Source organism: Hetaerina americana, unplaced genomic scaffold, assembly GCF_022747635.1.
Source record: "Hetaerina americana unplaced genomic scaffold, ioHetAmer1.1.p SCAF_4, whole genome shotgun sequence".
Taxonomy (NCBI): Eukaryota; Metazoa; Arthropoda; class Insecta; order Odonata; family Calopterygidae; genus Hetaerina; species Hetaerina americana.
The window spans coordinates 59,225,859-59,244,727 of NW_027286985.1; the positions used below are offsets into that span (position 1 = coordinate 59,225,859).

Here is an 18,869-nt window from a genome sequence, read left to right on the forward strand (position 1 = left end):
GCGAATCGTGGCGATAAAATTTGAAAAGTTTCCACTTCCCATCGCCAGCGGCAAACCGCCTCTCGGCCATTTCGTTGACGGTCCCATTCACAACCTTCGTAGCGAATTTTCCCGCCAGTAATTAAAATAAAAACACACGATGAGATTAGCGGCATGCAATCACTCCGTGCGAATGAGGCCTCGGTCGCCGTGATTTCTGAGGTGTGGCGACGTTTGGGGTTGGACGTCAGGGGCGTGGCGCCCCCTACATTGCGTGTCGGGAGTGCGTTGCCATGGCAAGGAGATGATGAATCGTCCGCGTTGCCCGGCGGGATGGGGATCCGGCAATTATGCCGTCTTCCCGCTACCCTCTCTTCCCCAATCCGAAAAGAATTCGCCTCTCATAGAAACCCCCCAGGCCTAACTTTACTGAGTACTCTCGATAAGGGCGCTGTCGTTTCATCTTATTTTTTTCTAAAGCTCGACGATTTCAGCGGCGCGGAAAAGCCTCGCCCTCCCCCCTGTTGTGTGTATTCTTCCTTCCATGTGAAAGGAATGTTTAGAATCCCAGTGGAAAAGATTTCATTTGGATTTTCTATTTGGCACTTCGACGAAAATTTCTTTTCGACGAGGTTTAATTTTTCATCCAAGCTGATTCAGCAAAACGAAAAAAAAAACAAAAAATATCTACTAGCCCTAGATTTCAAATAATTTGATTAAAATGTCTGGTTCTTATCTTGCTCAAACTTTTAGCCGTTGAAAGGGTTTCGCTCGTCTTAGTATTTTCTTGAATTTTACAAGAATACATCGTAGAGCATGGTTGATTATTAACCTTATCAAAGCCGGTGACGTTCGTTCCCATTCAGCACCGTTATGGAGGTTCGGCCGCTATCAAAAAGTCAGTTTCTTCAGTCAGTATGTATGTCAGTTTCTTCAAAGTTAGACAGGTAGACCTATTTTCTACTGTACGAAATTTTGAAAAATATACATAAGGGCATTCATTTTTTGAAATATTTGTATTTGAAAATATGAAAACCAATAAAAATTGAAACTCATTTTGCGTTGGTTCTTATGGAGAAAAACAAATTAAAATTATAAATAGCTCCTCTAATAAAAATGCCATATATCCCATAGGCACGGGAACATAGTCACATGCATTAAGGTTGGTAAATACCATTTATAAATCTTACTATATGTCATCGATTTTGTTAATAGAATATTAACTATTCAATAAGTTTTTCAGTTAATAGAATATTAAATATTCCAGAATACGTAAATATTGTGTTAGTTTCAGCTAAGTGAACTGTTATCACCATGGTAACTGGCATCCTTGCTCTTATCTCGCGTACAATAGTAGAGAAACCCACTTTCCACTGCATAAACTGATGGTTACTGTAAAGTGAGCAATAAAAAGGGAATTCGAAGCCTTCAAGGATATCGCGAAGAGCAGCAAACCGGATTGATCGCTACTACGCCATTAGGAGATAACAAAGCGAAAGTCATTCAAACAGCAAATGAACATCTTTATCATAGTCACGTTATTATGTTTACAGTGTTCGTAGGCAAGTTTACGATTGCTGACTCCTGTGCTATTCATGAGAGTTTTCGAATACCTTAATAATTAATCATTGACTTCTTTTCATAGAGAATGATAATAGTTGAAATAAAATATCTTATTTAAAGGTATCCCTTGCGAAGTAATATACAAAAGCTAAGACTTAAATCGAATTCAATTCCATATGGCAGCATTGTTGAGGCTTGCGGTAAGGAATGAAAAGTTAAACAAATATAGGCAAATTACAATGATAACTATTTATGAAAATCGGTTACTTTTGGGGGTTAATGCCTTGGCGAAAAAAGTTACGCACAGGTAAACCAGTGTCTTTGTTATGATTTCTAGGTTTCGATGAAATAGGAATTCTAGAATAATACAATTAGAGGGAATATAGTGTAGTAATATATTATTTCAATAGTATCGGCGCAAACCATTTGTAATGTTATATCAACACTGGTACCTAGACAAAAAAACCTAGATACCGGGAATTTGGTACATACAGTGCGCAAACTGGTTTTAACCCTTTGTCTTAAGTAACCAAGAAAAACATCAATAATGAAATGCTCTCTCTCTCTTTTTTGTTCTCACTGTGTTTCACTTTGATGTCGCCGTCTTTAGATCTATAGCTTCGATATTTCTTTAAATTCACTTAAATTAATATTTCAAATGATTTAGGAGATACCTGCTCTGTTTTATGTTTTTTGTTTAGATATATGTTGTACTGTTTCGAGTAAATACTAATGTATGATAATACTTTGACAGAGTGTGGATAGTAATTCTAATATTATTAATGTACTAATAATTATTTCCTGAATAATTAATGAAAATGAATCGGTAGAAGCTCATTATCCTTAATTCAAAATTTTCATTACTCGAAAATTTTATTCTATTCTCTGGGCATGTCATTATTTGACTATTTTGGTTAGGTTATTTTTACATATATGAAATACATTCGTGGAGAAAGCCTGCATTTTCTTCCAGTGATGATCTCATTGAAATTCTGATCGTAAAAAGAATGAATTCAAGCACTTAGTCTTCGTTCAGCTTTAATTCGTGAAATGTTAAATTAATTCTTCTGATTGAGACATAATTTGATTGTGTTACGTAATTTACCCCACGAAGTAATGACATCGGGGGATGTTTACAGTTTTTAACCCTGGATTTAATTTAATTCGCGGGAAAAACATACGTAGGAATTCCATCATCGCTTGACGTCCATTTAATAAAACAAACATCATAATCCCGTGACGATACGGTTTCAAACGTAATTTGGAATGTGATGAAAAATCCAACGACGCAGCATGACTATCCGTCGAAGAAGAGGCCTACAAGGATTTCGACATTATTAAAATAAAAATAGGAAAGGTGGAATCCCTTTTAGAAATATAAGGTGAAGATATATCAAAGGATTAAAACCCTTTTTCGGATACGTAATAACGTTACGGCCCCGTGGGTTTGGCTTTCCATTGATTACCAATTTTGTTCCCAATTGTAATTGCTTGAATCCTCTCTGTCCTCTCGCGAAATTGGTACACTCGCGGGCAAACTGATTTCGGGAATGTAATGAGCGTTCCTTCCTCCGCACCCATCCATCCACCCTGCCAGCCAAAGCCCCAACCCCCCCTGACACTCCCTTTTGCCCTAGAGGCCTCACGTGTCGTAGAACAGCACCTCTGTTTCCCCCTCGCCTCTTCCTCAGGGATTTCGTTGGGTGGTGGTATGGATGACGGCGACCGCGTATTTTTGTTCACGTTATTCGGCGGGTGGCTGCATGTCGAACGGGGCGAACAGCGCGCGCGCGAGTAAAAACTTGATGCTTGCGTCCGCTGTGCATTTTTTCTGTGCGGAATGGCGAGTTTATTTTTCCTCTCTGCAGTCGGGGAGGGATTAAGAAGAGGAAAGTGGGGCTGGTGCGGTATGAGATGTGGATTAACTTACCCTCAACCCCCCCCCCCACAAGTCTACCCCCCTCATCACTTCCCCTCTCACCCGCTAACCGTACCATCCAGTCTTCTTTTCTCCCTCAATCCTTGCCTTTAAACATCACCTCTTTCCTTTCCATCATCTCTTTCCTTTCCATTCCCTGTACTTGATTTCTTTTATTCTCCATCCACATTAAGGGCTGGCTTGCTGAATCAGCGTCTTAGTTCAACCCCAAAATTCAACGGCTTTGGTATGATTTCTCTCATTTATTTCAGAAAGGTTCACCCCTGACTTTACCTGCAATCCATGAAATTTAGAATTAAATCTCTGATAAATACTAACCTTTCCATGTTGATCAAAAACCTGATGGGTGGGGTCGGTAAAAGAAATCTAATGGCCATTCTCTTTTACTACTACCTAAAAATTTCTATTGTGTTGTATTGTTTCAAAGCGAGGGTATTGTATGCAGAATATTATTCTTCGGGCCAGGTGTACAAAATTTTAATGGGTATACAAAAGAATCTGTTTTTCCATTAACCTAGAAACTTAAGCCTGTTTCCGTGGTCTCTCTCTAGTAGTGTTCATCCTAGCAGTCTCATTCACCACATCAGTCACTCACAACTATCTCTCTCTGCCTTGCGAACAATTAAACTCTTTATTTCATGTATGTATGCGTGATGATTCTACCCTAAATTTATCTTCTCCACTTGACTAAACCAGCGAAGTATATTTATTTCATAATTATCTATGACAAGTGTACTCAATCCGAATTCTTTCACAACAAACTTATTTTTCCCGTTATATCTTCTTTTATTTCCACAAGCACGCCTCAAGCACCCGATACCAACTGCATTCAGTGAGCATTATATTCGTACTTATCCCGACTTTTCCAAGTTTAACTTTCAGAAGATGAAATTTGTGAGGAATGAACTTTAATAAAACGCAATTTTTATTGCCTAAAGCAAACATCTATTTCTTTACGTATTCCTCATACTACCACAACATTTCTGCCAGAATTGTTACCACGGATAAGTAATTATGTAAAGAAAATAAAGGAGGAGAATTTTTGGGAATAATAATGTAAATATTTTTGAATTCCAATATTTTTGATCTAATAATTTTCCACACCCGTCTTTGATGAAAATTTTTAAATATTTCTTCCAGTAGTTTAATTTTATTTAATTAGCACATTTCTGGTCACCAGTAGACGAAGAGGTTATTTAATGACTAGTACTTCTATCGTTGGTAATTTGTAGTGTCCCTCAGGGATGGGTGCCGTTGTTATTATCCAATGTTGGTGATATTCTGAAAAATATCTGCGCTTATGATGCGCACAAAATGCTCAGAAAATTTGTGCGTTAGATGAATTGTGAATGTAGAAAAAATCGATATTACTGGGTCACTCGTTATGATAAATGCTTATAGCTATTGCGTGTGTTTTTCAAATGGAAATGGAATATGTAATTTTTGTCGTCTCTGCTGCTCAAAAACCGAGTTTAATTCATGGTCCCCTATTTTCCGAATGAATTTTATTCTAAAACGTTCAAAAAAATTAATCTTTGCAGAGTATAAGTGAATATCAATTCCCGAAATATATGTAGTAACCAAAAGAAGCATTCCCTTGTACATTGATCGTGTGCTGCACTGCCATGTATTTAATTTACCAAACATAGTATACCTATAAATGTTACCTCAATAAAAATACTGGCCATATTTGTTATATTTAGTCACTTACCTCTGGTTCATATTAATCTTGTTGGGGAGATTAATGAAAAAATTCGATTGTCAAAAAGTTAGATTTAAAAAAATCATTTTCTGCAATTGAGTGTGAATGCGATGTCTGGAAACCCCATCGCACCTTTGCTATGGTAAGTTTTTTTTTATTTTTAGCCTCGGAAAACGTAACATCTGTCTCCATATCCTTTCTTCGTCTTTTGATTGCTCCTCTTCCCTGAAATGAAACTCAAATTGAAGCAAATGTATGTCACGGTTGAACTATCCCGAGTGGAATTTTGCATGCGGTGCTAAACGCGTTGAATGAGAAGGGTTTCCAAGGCGTCTGTTAAAGACGTTTATTTCATCTGCACTTTCAGAGTGAAAAGGCACCCATTGTTGTGAAAGTTCACAGCCCATTGTCTCACACCCAAGTCGATGAGAATAGCATCAGGCACGATGTAAATGCAGAAATAGTGGGCGCAATTAATCGCGATGCCAGCCGTACTCAAAGCTCCCGCAATAGACACAGAAGACGTGTACCTATCATGGCAGAACTTTTTAGATCGATGCGTTCTCTACCCAGGGAAAAGTTTCAAAGGAGAAAGTGGCGTCGAGAGCATTGGGTGAGCTTACTTTTTTAACAAGAAATTTCGCAAACTTTTGATTAGCACCTCTCAGGAAAGTAAGTGCGGGCATAATGGAGAAACTCGATAGAAAAGATAGAAACTCGAGAAAATAGACGCCAGTTCTTTTATTCTCGAAGAAACTTTCTAGGATGATGCAAATAGAAAGCCTCAGGGCCACTTAAACTTTTGGCTGCCAAAATGGAATAATTAACACCCCTACAGTCATCACATGAATTAACCTCCCCGTCAATAAAACAAGAGGACAAACTTGTCCAAACGCACGCATTAAAATGATGGCATTCCTTCGTGAAATTAGTTTTCTCGATCTTAAACAAACTGAAAGAAGCTGACGTTGGTGTGTAGAAAAGTGCCTCCAATTTTATCCACCTGAAAATATTATTTAAATCAATAATAATATGAAAAAACAGCAAAAAAATAGCAACGTAATTATGTTGTATTTACGACTCAGCGAAATTTTTTTAATATCTTCTGTGTTACAAAATCCCTGCTAACGTTGCCATGTTTCCAAAATACACGCCCTTCATCAATGGCCCGAAGAGTCTGATACCATGTACTCATGTATACGAAAAAATTGTTCACAAAAAATTCCAATCTGTTGTCATCCCTGAATTCGAGCTAAAATGGAATGTTTATTTCACTGAAGAATGATTGCTTTATAATTTTGTCATACTTGTTTGGGATACGGTATAGAGGTTGGGATACGATATACCTCTATGACTTAGAGGATACATTCAATTCAACAGCAATGTTAGAGGCAAGCGCTGATAGACTTCATGAGTCCTTAGTTATAACGAACGAACCCAAAATGATTTTAAATTCGCGGTGCGTGTTTCCAGATCCACAAAAGGGCTTTCTGCTTGTCCCGCCTCACGTTCTTTATTTTTTAGGGAATTTTATGACTTGATTTTTTCCTGAAATCCTCTTACAGACTCAATCTCCTGCCTTCAAGCTCTTTGACCTTTGACCAGCCCTGAGGCGTCAGTCTCATTCCCGGCAGGGTCAAAGTGTCCACCCTATACTCTCGGGCTTGTTGAATGATAAAATGTACTTTTCCACTGGACAAAAGTAATTGGGGTCTTTATTTGATAGTCTACGCCATCTTAATGTGGTGAGGTTTCCGCACTTCGAAACCCATGCTGCAATATATACAATATGTACATTTGTAAATTTGTGTTAGTTATTTTATTCCATGACATCACGCTTTATTGTATTCAATTTCCTGATTTAGGATTGTTCAGCCAAGAGATATCAAAATCTAACAGTTTCTTCAGTGATTGGTTTGAATAAAAATTTTTAAGTGGCGGTGTGTATAAAATTATGTTTCAAGATTACTATTTTCTAGAGAATTTTCCATGCAAAAATTGATCCCTATTACTTTCAAACCCCATTGAAAATGAAGGGAATGAAGGATGTGTTTATTATAGAAGAATTTATGTGGAATTGAAGTACAGTTTATTGTAGTGTAGAGTGTCAGATTGTATCTTGCTTGGAGAGGCTAAGAGGTGTAGGTTTTGCATGTGTCCATGAAAAACCTACTTTATGGTGCAGGTTAGTAATAATTTAAAATAAGCACGCAACCATTCTTAAGTGAAGGGAAAGGACTCATTTGTATTGAAGGCGGATTTCACCATTGTACTTTCAATTGTGATGTATATATTTTACAATAAATGAAATTGATTTAGAGATTTAGTATCTGGGGATTTGGAAACAGTAGAAAAGATGATGTTCAAATCTCTTTGAAAAAGGAAAGAAACATGCGTGAATGCAATTGAAAGGCATAAATTCAAGGTTTGCATTCCGGTTTTTGTGTTTGGGCACTTATTTTTCCCATTAGGGTCATTTTTCCCATTACGGACATTCGACAAGTCGTTGTCGGAACTTAATTATTTAATAGCTTTTTCCTTGAATCGTACGGAATTGGATTAAATTAATGGGCCAGTAAATAAATATGGAATCGGCAAGATTTACTGAAAAGACGTAGATACTGAATGTTATAACTCAAAGTACGCAGTATTCAATTCATATTCCCAAAAATGCTCCCCCGTTTTCGACGTGTCATTCTCTTGTAATGGTTCCCGATAAACACTTTTGGATAGATTTTAATGATTTACTTAATATATAGGTGATGGCATCAGCACGGATGTCTCTCGTGCTGCCCCCCTCGGCGGCCGTTGACTTCTTCTAACTGGGTTGAACCCCCATACACACATCCTATCCAATTTCATGACCCGCAACCCCCTCCATTATCATTGTTTCCCCAGAGGGCATGCTTTTCCTTGAAATACCTCGGTGCAATAAATTCCATCTTCGAAGTAGATATAGTACAGGTCGTATATCGTGGATATTTCGGTAACTTGTGTGCAGTCGCTTAGACATTACAGGAACTCAAGTATTTGAAACAAGATGAAAGCTAGAACGTATCTTAAATTATCGTCGCATCTTTGTAATGATGAAAAATATATTATCTTTCTTGGCGTTAATTTCATTTTTTCCGAAATAATAACAGAATTTCATCAGGAAAATAAAAAACATAAATAAGTTATTTGACATTGCGTCAAAATTGCTCGGGGGGATTCGGAAAAGGCTAGGAAAATGTACGGAGGAAATAGTCAGAGAGAATTATGTGGTAAAAGCCGTGTTAGAGGGAGAGAACATTGGGTAAGCGGGCTAGAGGAAGAAAGAAATTAAGATTTTGAGACGCGTGAAGGCAGGCTGAAGTTACGAAAACATTAAGGAAGAAATGATATTGGGCAAACAGGAGCAAGTTCTCACGATAATTAGAGATGAATGGCCGTGAGGGACCGTCCAGCACGTACCTTTAAAAAAAAGCGTGATACCTATGATGTATGAACTTATTAGACGGGATATAAGCCGAAGAGGGAAAAATTACTCCAGTAGGGTATATTCATGAAAAAAAGTGTTTACAGTCCGATGCATACAAGACTCGGGGGATGATTTTTGGGCCATTATTTGTCTTTAAAAAAAAAAAGATCTCATGTGTCGTTACATACGACTAAAGCGGTTACAGCAAACATTATAAAAATCCTCAAAGATTTTAACTTTCTAAGAGAATAGAATCCAAACACAATCCTCGGAGAGGAAAGAGGAAAACGCCATTCTCTAAAAAAATGTGTGATGTTATAATCGAAATTACAGATGTGAAAATTATGTCCGAAGAGAAAACCAAGGGAGCTTAAACGGTGTTCTCGGGGAAAGAACGGGAAAGAGTGAGCCGGAGAATAAATAAATACTGGCGAAAGAGAAAGGAACGTGAGAAAGTGAAAGGAGTTGCGTAAGGCCAGCCCTTATAGCTGGAACGATGGCATTCACGAGAGAAAGATAAAAATTGTATTTCGGGTTGGGAAAATATGTGCCTATATAGCTCTAAAACTCCGTCGCAATTGAAATAAAATTAATTTCCCATGTGAACTGCAACCGTCGTAATTATTAATGTCTAAAATCGCTCACATTTTTGGGTTCCGTGAATTATTGTAAGGCCTTGTTTGAATATTGGTTGAAATGCTTTTGGTTGGTGATATTTACGTATACCTTTCACTTTTAAAAGTTTCCGGTAATTTTAGCGTGGAGATATTTTGAAAAAATAATGCATATTTCTATTGATGGACAGTTTTAGTTGTAATAATTATGGCCTCTCTTGCCATGGTATGGAAACGGAAAACTAATACCAAATCTCAATTGTAGGGTTTCACGCATGGACGCCACATTTTTAGTCTTTTCTCTTTATTTGTTTTCAATTTACAGCTGAAATGATACGTAAAAAAATAAGACTTACTTTATTTACAGCAGGGAGAAAAGTTTTTCCGGCGTCGAGAGCAGAGGGTGTATTGAGAGAGGCTTTCAAGCAGAGTTGGCGTTGGGAATATTTTTAGATTCACCCTTGAACGCTGGATGGCATGTGCAAAATTAATGCTCTGAATGCTAAAATATTTCAGCGTATAACAATCATTCGCTTTGACTTCTGAAATTTTTACGCTCTAAAATGTTTGCATCGTAATGCACATTTAGCGGATGGCTTTGTTAAAATTTACCTTAGCGGCATCTCCCGTAATTTATTGGAATTCTTCTTTGGAATTTGCCCATTTCACTTTAACGACGTTGTTTCTCAGAACAGACCGTCGGACGAGGTCGCCTATCATCGTAGTGATTCAGACGCAATCCATGCTGAACAGACTTGTTCAGCATGGATTGCGTCTGTTTACCTATTTGTAAACTTTTTATTAGATATTAGGATGCGTTCCTTTGCTGATTAACAGTCGAATGGATGGGAACGGCTAGAGTTGATAATCTTCTGAGGAATGTTCCTTCTAAACGATAGGGCTTTTTTGGAAGTGGGAAATGATTTTGCCGTCACCCGGTGACAAAGGCCATGTACAGTCCTTCCGGTTGAAAAGCCTCTGCCGCCAAGAATATGTCTGGTATATTACGTCTTCGCTTAATTAAAAATAATAAGATAAAAAGTGTTTTATGCATGGTTGCAGAACACGGAAACGTCTTAAGCCATATTAAACCATGCAAGGGGTAGAATCACGGATTTTCAAAGGGCGCGCGCGGTAGTTTTAACGTCATTTACGTTACTTAACTGGAGAGTTGATATTGTTATGTTTAATGTTTTTCCATAGCACCTGGCATCTTCGATTTCTGACGCTACCACGATTCATGGAAGTTACATCGTAAGCTTCGCTGTCGCAAAGTGGCTGCAGGACAGAATAAAATCTCTTAGTGGTTAGTGACGGCGATGACTGAGATAAAACATCCTTGCGATATTTCGTTTCTGTGTTCCCATATATTATAATTGAATAGACCATACTTTCCTTTTACTTAACGGCTTATTAACTCCAAACGCTATTTCTCTAGTAATCTAGGTTAAACACTAAACAATTGGTATGGGACCGTAGATTTTCGCGGCGTTCAGATGAAAGACTCTCCATTCTCGGGATGTCACCGCGTAGGTTGTTTTTCTGGCAACAGTTTCGCCCGTGTTTCAACGAGCGTCTTCAGGTCGAAGTGCCGGGACGTTGTTTTGGCCGCGTTTATATATGTTTCGCCTCTCCCTCCCTGCTCTGTGATTGGTCGGGGGTTTCTTGACAAATCCTTTTCCAGGCCCTTCTCTGTTGAAGTTGTCTTCACAGAGCAGGGAGGGAGATGTGAAACATATATTAACGCGGCCAAAAAACGTCCCGGCACTTCGACCTGAAGACGCTCGTTGAAACACGGGCGAAACTGTTGTTAGAAAAACAACGGCCGGCCCCGGTGGCGGCGGGGTAACGTCCTCGTCTGCCATTCCAAGGGTCGCGGGTTCGATTCCCACCTGGGTGAGTTTCCCTCCATCTAGGGCTTGGGTGTTTGTAAATGTGACATTGTTATCGTTGTTAATAGTTCGATGTAAAGGCCTAAATGTGCTGTTTTCGGACTTATACTGAATAAATAAATAAAAATAAATAAATAAAATAAATAAATAAACCTACGCTGTGACATCCCGAGAATGGAGAGTCTTTCACTAAACAATTGGTTTTTAAACTGTTGAAGTCAGTCAATTAGAGCACGATTAACTGCCAAACGAAGCCAACAAGTATAGCGTGCGTCTTAAACTCCTAATGCTAGCTGTATGTACGCGTAAGATTGTAGCATGCCGGCGTTTGACGCCAGTTAAGAGCTTGATACAGAAATTTCAATCAAGTATTCTTCTGGCTCGAGATCGAGTGGCTTTACTTACTTGATGTCCATGGCCATGAATATAAGATGAAGATCTCTTAAGAAAAGTAATGTCGGCACAGTGTTAATAGTAAATGCATCAAAATGTTGTGCTTGTGGAATCAGGATTTAAAAGATATTTAGTGATGCAATTTATTGAATTATCTTCTAATATGCATTTCCTGATAAATCAATCCTTTGAAATGTCTTTGGTAACATTCTGAGAATCCTAAAAATGAATTTTTATTTCGCATTTGTCAACTTCTTTTGACTTTTATCCCCTTCCTGTCTATAACCTGTCATTCATTAATGAAAAACAATAATAATGTTATATTTATTCAAATAATTATCTTATAATTAAGTTTCATACGTAGAGCGATGTCAAACTGTTTGTCCCGAGGGAATATGAACTGAGCCGGGATAAATGGGAGCTTATTTTTTAAATATATTTCAAAAGTGGACCGGATGCCTGGATAATAAATTTCGTTTTTGTGTGCGATTCAAGGTCCAGTTGGACTTGTGGAGGATGGACGAATCCGTGCCTTCCTCTTTGAAGCAAAAGCAATAAAACAGCTTCACACGCATCAATCGGTGTTTCCCCATCGACCCTCTCTTAAAAATTGATGGAGAACCAGTGAGAAAAAAGCCACTTTCTTCCACGAGTGCTGGGTTCCGCATTAAGTTTTTATTTTTCTAATTGATTCTTAGCTAACGAATTTCCGTTTCCTTTCCTTTGACGATTCCGCATTAGTCAAATTTCATAAGAAAATAGACCCCAATAAAGCTTAAGTCAGTTTAAATCGAGTAGCTACAAATCCGGAGGGTTATTATCATTTTCGGTTTTAAATAGAGCTGTGGACTTAACCATGAGGTCTCTCTAATTTTCATATATTTTTATTGCTTAATTATATTTTTTTATGTAAAACAAGGTAAAGGCAATGTCAATGGGTAGGTATCTATAATTAAAGGGTTTTTTTTTGTTAATGCTAGAAAAACTCAGGCAAAGATGACTCGGAATGGATAGGTGGGGCAAAAAATATTTCCTCTCTGTTCTGTAGAGAGTTTGGGCGGTGACAGAAGTGTCTCAGATTCGAATCCCAGGTGGTGTATTTGGGAAACCCAGGATGAAATCCTAGCGGTGCATTTCCTGATTGTGGGGACTTGGTTGGCAAAGATCAGAATAATGCCGCGAATTGTATGGACGGGAAGTTTAGCTATCCGTTTGTTTTATTATCTTATTGATTATATAATTCATTTATTTCCTATGCTTGAAATCAAATATGTTATATTATCATATTGTTATATAAATGTTAAATTGATAAAGATTTAAATTTCACCTAACATATTTAGGTTATAACTAATAACTTAATCAGAGATACCGAATATTTCTTTTCCGGAATTGGGTTATTTTACTGCAATTCCCATTCCGACACCAAGTTTCTCATAAAGTTATGGTGATGGCTTGACATTCTGGTAGTTCCTAAAATGGAAGGGAGAGAGCGATTTGCTCAATAAGAGATACTAGCGAAAAGAAAACTCAAGTTTTTTTGCAAAGGTTTGTTCTTTTGATCCCTAATAGAATCCTGTAAAATAATGTTTCCAATTCGTCGGGGAGATTGAACAATCTCCCTATCACGGTTTTGGAGAAGTGTTCTACGTATGCTACGCGCAGCTGGAATTACCAATTTCCCAAATTTGTTCCCCATCTAATTTTCCAATGCTTTTTCAATTCATGTGTATCAAGGTGGCGTTGTTTGTGGAAGCGTTAGATTATATTTTGCGCTTTTGTGTGTAGTAACACGCTCTATCAGCTGTGATAAGATAACATCATAGGACGTCATTTCGCCATCATAAGCTCTCTCTGATACTGAATCAAATACTAAATCTAAAAATTCATTAGTTTACCATCGGTATCAGCTGTTTCAAGTATCACGGATTTCAAAGTAATTAGGATTGAAGGAAAGAATGGAAATGAGAGCAGAAAATCAGAATTGGAAATGGCAATACGAGAATTTTGGAGTAGTGGTTTTTATGGGAGGCGACCGACAGCTAAGGTCATTTGCACCATAAGGGATGGATGGGAAAGGAAGAATGGCGAGAAACCCGGCGTCGGCATTAGCCTACTCCTGTCGAAAGGCGCCAAGGGGTCTGCAGTTTAACGTCCCATCCGACGGACGTCGTACGTTCTTTTTGTATCCTCGGATTTAGGCATCCATGAAAGGAACCCGTGTTTCGGCCATAGAAGAGATCCAATCAGCCGTGACGAAGACCTTGCGAAAGGTCCCCGAAGACGCCTTCCAGGGCGCGTATTGGTCATGGCAGAGTCGCGGGAAAAAATGTGTAGAGGCCAAAGGACAGTACTTTGAAGAGTTTTAAGTGTTTGGGCAAATCTGTTAAATAAATTACTATAAAAAATAATTGCATCACCATTGGAACGCACCCTGTATATTCCTAAAAATGATTATTTTTTCAGTTTATCTTTCTTTTGTTAAAACCACATTCAGCAAATTTTCGAAATACTAAAGATACTTACTTTTTTCCATCCTCCGTAACATCAACACCTCTCTTCTTCCCTTCATCCTTACGTCACCGCCAGTCATGTTCATTCTCATGAACTCCGTATTCCTTGATCGCGGAATGTTTCACCTAGTTAAAATATAATGCCACAGGTGGACATACAAGTACACTCACATTATACAGTGGTCATTTTTGTAAAATATTTTGTAATAAAAATTCAATAATTAATCTTATTTTGTTGTCCTTACTTGACTCTGCTAGTACATTATATATTCCAAGGCATAGGTCTAAGGTGCAGTAAATACATTCCCAGTGGCATTACAAGAAAAAATTATTTTTATTATAACATTTATATTACGTGTTTGTTATTATTATCGAGTTTCAAGTTTAGTAACATAATTACATCTGATATAGAGAACATCAATGGACTTAGTGTAGAGCTAAAATGAGTTACACATTATTATGGGTGACCAGTTGAGTAGCGTTCTTAACTTGTCACCGATAATTGATTGTGTCCGTGATCACTAGATGACATAGCCTCTTAACTTCTCTTTTCGTGACAACATTTCACTTTTTCACTCCGATCCCGTTGATCCGGAATTTACTGGATTTAGTGATGCGTGAGATGCACAAACTGGGTCAACGGGAATTTTTTGGATGAGAAAATCTCATTGGGAACGAGAGAAGATTATGCTGGCGAAGACATTTGACCGGATGGTGTGATCACTGGTACTGTGTTGAGAATGTCTTGGACACAACCGTACACTTCTTTGCGTCTGAAGCCACGACCCCCTTTCTAGACATTGACTGTCCACATTGACTTAAATGTTACCTCTCAGTGCGTGCCTAGTTTAGCAAATTTGGTCTGCTACAGGGCCATATTCTGTATTTTTGTCTGTATCATCCCGTCTCAGCGCAACACTATGTATGACATGCTTTTTGCCAGGTCAAGTTAAGCAGGATGACAGACTAGACGGTCATATTTCACTTGTCGCTTGTTGTCTCTTGACGCTGCAAAATGTGAGTTCCCGGGACTACAAGGCCCAATTTCTTCCCTGCTTTCCTTCTGTGCACTGCGCATACTTTTAGCAGAGAGAAAGAGAACCGAAGCCGTATATTAAATGCCATTAATTAATGTTTCGCTGCCTCTATTCAAAGGCATTAAAACAACTCGGCTTTTTCGGACGGTTCTGATATTACAATATCGGTTTCGACTCCATTGATCATTGCCATGACTTTACTATCTTTGTAGTAATTTGACAATAACTAACCGTCGGACTTGCCGATATATTTCATTAATTACCAACCTTTTGTGGCACCGCTTCATTTCCTAGCTCCTCCGCTCATTAACGAGTAAGTACCCGCGAAGCTGGAGGTAGAATTCAATAGAATTCGATAATTCTACCTAATAGATGATCTTGAAAATAAGGCATTCCAGTTTGAAAGCGCTCCAGAAGCCTTCTGATATCTTAATATCTTAGTTAATCCCTGATTCAGAACGGCCAATAGGTTAAAAATTGATCAGAAAGCTAGATTTAGGCCTTACTCTTCCGAACAAAAGTATGTTTTGGCTAGCAACACCTATGTATGAAATTGTAACATTCAGTTTTCCTACTTCTATCTGTACATGATTAAAGTCGAGCACCCCATAAGAACATCTGTCTCCTAAAAGTCAAAAGTCCGGGACTGCAAGCTTTTGCAAATAAGCTCGAAAGACTGGCGTCAATCGTCCGTTGTAAAATACAGAAATCCGAGGCCAGAGGGTCCTTTGGGCTATATTCATTCAATCTTTGTCGTCTCGAGACGCGGTTCTCGTCGACCAGAATACTTATTCTAATACAATTCGCTTTTTGTGCTGGTCGAACAGCATTTCCTTCCTAACTTTGGTCAGTTACTCCCATCTGTGGAAGTAAACGCTAACTACCTTCATGGTCACCTCGGAAGCCAATTCATGCGCCACAGTATGCAATAGTGCCTGACCCAATGTGATATCTCATGGAAAAATGTCATTGTTTGTAAAATACAGTTTTTAATCTTTTACTTGCCGCCTTGGATACACAGTAAGCCTATTGCTTTCACCACCTGGTGATTGTTCCCCTCTGAATCAACGGTGACCATCGCGGATGTGTCTTTAGATTCGTAGCGTTTCTATCACTTGTTGAGAGAGCACGAAGAAAATTGAGGTAAAAACCTATCGGACGTTTTCTTAAGGAAAAATGGGAAGCGGTTTGCGGGTGATTTGATGTCTGCTGAAGGGTAAGCTCAGATGACCGTGACCCGATGACCGGCCGCTTTAATCCCGTCCACCTCAGTTTTCTGATTACCTCGTACTTCCACCACTTCCGCGAAAAGATCTTCTTCCGTCGTCTCCGCGGTACCGTTGATCTCGTGCCTTTGCATAGATCGAATCCTGAAGCTAAGTCCAGCATTCGTGGTCATCGGCGTGCCTCCCGAAGCTGTGGATGCGTACGTGGACATCCTGTTCCTCATCATGGATTCCCCGCCATAAAATCCATAGTCGGAATCATGCGAAGATCTGCAGCAGCAGCAAAACGTCCCACTATCCCGTGTTCTTCTTCCCATCCGGTTGCCGTAGCCGTGGATGCTGTCCCCTCCTGAGGCAGCCGGCCTTGATCCTCCCGCTACCGGGATGCCAAGCACCGTCTCCTTCATCCTACCTAGGGCTGCTTTGATCTCCTGCATCCTCGCAGCGTAAATTATGGGGTTAGACAGAGATTTAAGAATTATGAGGAGGTTGACGAGGATATAGAGCACCAGCATCACTCGTGGGTCATGGTCTTTGAAGTTTAGAACGCAATCCTCACAGACGAGAAAGAAGAGCATCACCGCGGGGATCCAGCCGAGAAGATAGGTGCCAAGGATGAGCATGGTTGTCACCACCGCCTTCCAGTTGCGGGCCAGCTGCCTCGCCCTGGGTGTCCGCCCACGGCATGACTCGGCTCTGGACCTTCCGCTATCACGACCCGATCCCCGGGCCAATCCCCTCGAGCCCTCGTCCACCTGCCGACCCAGCCGCGACCTCTGCCGCGAGCACTGCGTTCGCCGGACGATGGAGTAGATGTGCAGGTAGATGACCGCCATCAGGAACAGAGGTGCGAAGAAGAGGAAGCTGAAGACCGCCCGGAAGCCCATGAGTGTCAGGAACTTGTATTCGCACTTAGGTGACTGGAATCCTTGCCCCGATATCGAGGAGAAATAGACGAATAAGAACGCGATGGGGAGGGCCCAAAGGATGGCAGTCAGGAAGGATGTGATCCTGGGCGTAAGGGTGGCCGCGTAATGAAGGGGTCTCAAGATGCCCAGGTAATGGTTGAAGGCGAGGGCTAGGAGGTGAGCCACGGACACAAGGATGCCGCCCAAGCGGAGGGCCTCAAAGCCCAGCATGACGCAAGTGCCGTGGGCCGTGGAATCGACTGAGACCCCGAGGGCCCGCGGCAGCAGCGAGTTGACCAGGAGGCCCGTGCCCAGGAAGAGGGCGTTGTAAGCATCCGCAGCTGCGAGACTGATGCTGAGCGATAGCGTTGGGGACATCGGCCTTCTGATCCAGAAGACGGAGGCAAGAATGACACCGTTGAAGGCCAGGGTGATCACGCAGAATAGGATGAGCACGGAGAGGCTGGCGATGGTGTAGGGGACCAAGTGGTCCAATGGGTCTTCGGTGGGACTGAATACCCGGGGTGTGGGAGCTGGCCCCTCTGTTGTCCATGGGCTGGTCAAAATGGGGTCCTCTGCCACCTGCAGCATTCTTTGACTTCCCTCGCCAAGGAGATTACCTAGGGCCTGGCCAGCGTTGGTCACCGCTTCGTCGGCCATTGCCGCTTCCTCTGTAAGAAATGGTTGGAGAAAGGTGTTGAGTGAGTTATATTTTAAAGCCAGGTAACTCTACTGGTACCTCAGGAAACGATATGAAACCGTTTAGTCAGGCAATCTCAAATGCCATAAAATTGTTCTGTTTATATTGCTCCAACTTTTATATATAGTTAATTGTTTGGCTAATTCGATCGCGAGTGCAATCCATGCTCTTCCTCTAGGAGATAAAATTAGAATACGATCAAGATATCTATCTTCTCCAGTGTCATAAGCTAATTCTTGTCTAAATAAAGCGAGATATTTATTTTTCTCATACTAATCAGACTGTAGTTGTGATGGCAAGAAATCGATTTATGTCGTGTGAGTTTATTACTTCTTACATCTTTTTTAGGTGTAAGTAGGGAATACCTTTGAACGTGAATATGTTTGTTTCTTAATTCTATCTTTCTGTGTATCCGCGTTTCGTGCTCCATACTCGATAGGGGAGACTTCCTTTCATCTGCCAAGGGCTTCTCGTTATCCATCTGTGATTGGAGTAGAATCGATCAAGAAAATGAATGTTGTTTTGACCTTCGTACCTCTCCTAGTTTTTTTCAAACCCAAGGCCGTCGATAGCATCAAGCGATTTTCCGTGTTAAAAATTACTTTCACTCGCAACTGTTCAATGATCACGACGATAACTGACTGGCTTTGTAGGACTAGAATGAGAATTCTATCTATAAATTTTTAATGTATACTACTATTGTGTATTATGAAGGTCGTATCACTATGGTATATGATAAAGATTGTCTGTAATTGTACGTTTGATTATTGATCGTCTTAATTGTTTGTATATCATATTTAATGAAAATTATACTACAATTTTAAATAATGCTTGAATAAATTCATAATAATAATGAAAAATAATTGATAACATCCTATTTTTTGTATAATATATTGCAGTATGCGTGTATTAGATTAGATGAAATTAGTTCCATTTTTTGTAGCTA

At 39.7% G+C, this 18,869-nt stretch overlaps 1 protein-coding gene across 1 annotated transcript; it reads right to left on the bottom strand.

The window, feature by feature from the left end:
• Positions 1-16,311: 16,311 nt before the first annotated feature.
• LOC139692231 (adenosine receptor A1-like) lies at positions 16,312-17,883 on the bottom strand. The gene is made up of 2 exons (XM_071590298.1): positions 17,071-17,883; positions 16,312-16,971 (listed from the first exon to the last, which is right to left on the bottom strand). The coding sequence occupies exons 1-2, from the start codon at positions 17,881-17,883 to the stop codon at positions 16,312-16,314; spliced, it is 1,473 nt and encodes a 490-aa protein (XP_071446399.1).
• Positions 17,884-18,869: the final 986 nt, after the last annotated feature.

Bases quoted from the DNA above. Each gene is read 5' to 3' on its own strand.
- LOC139692231 (XM_071590298.1), bottom strand. From the start codon at position 17,883: ATGGCCGACGAAGCGGTGACCAACGCTGGCCAGGCCCTAGGTAATCTC. The intron at 16,972-17,070 runs GTGGACGAGGGC...AGGGCGAGGCAG, and splicing joins GGTCGCGGCTGGGTCGGCAG to CTGGCCCGCAACTGGAAGGC.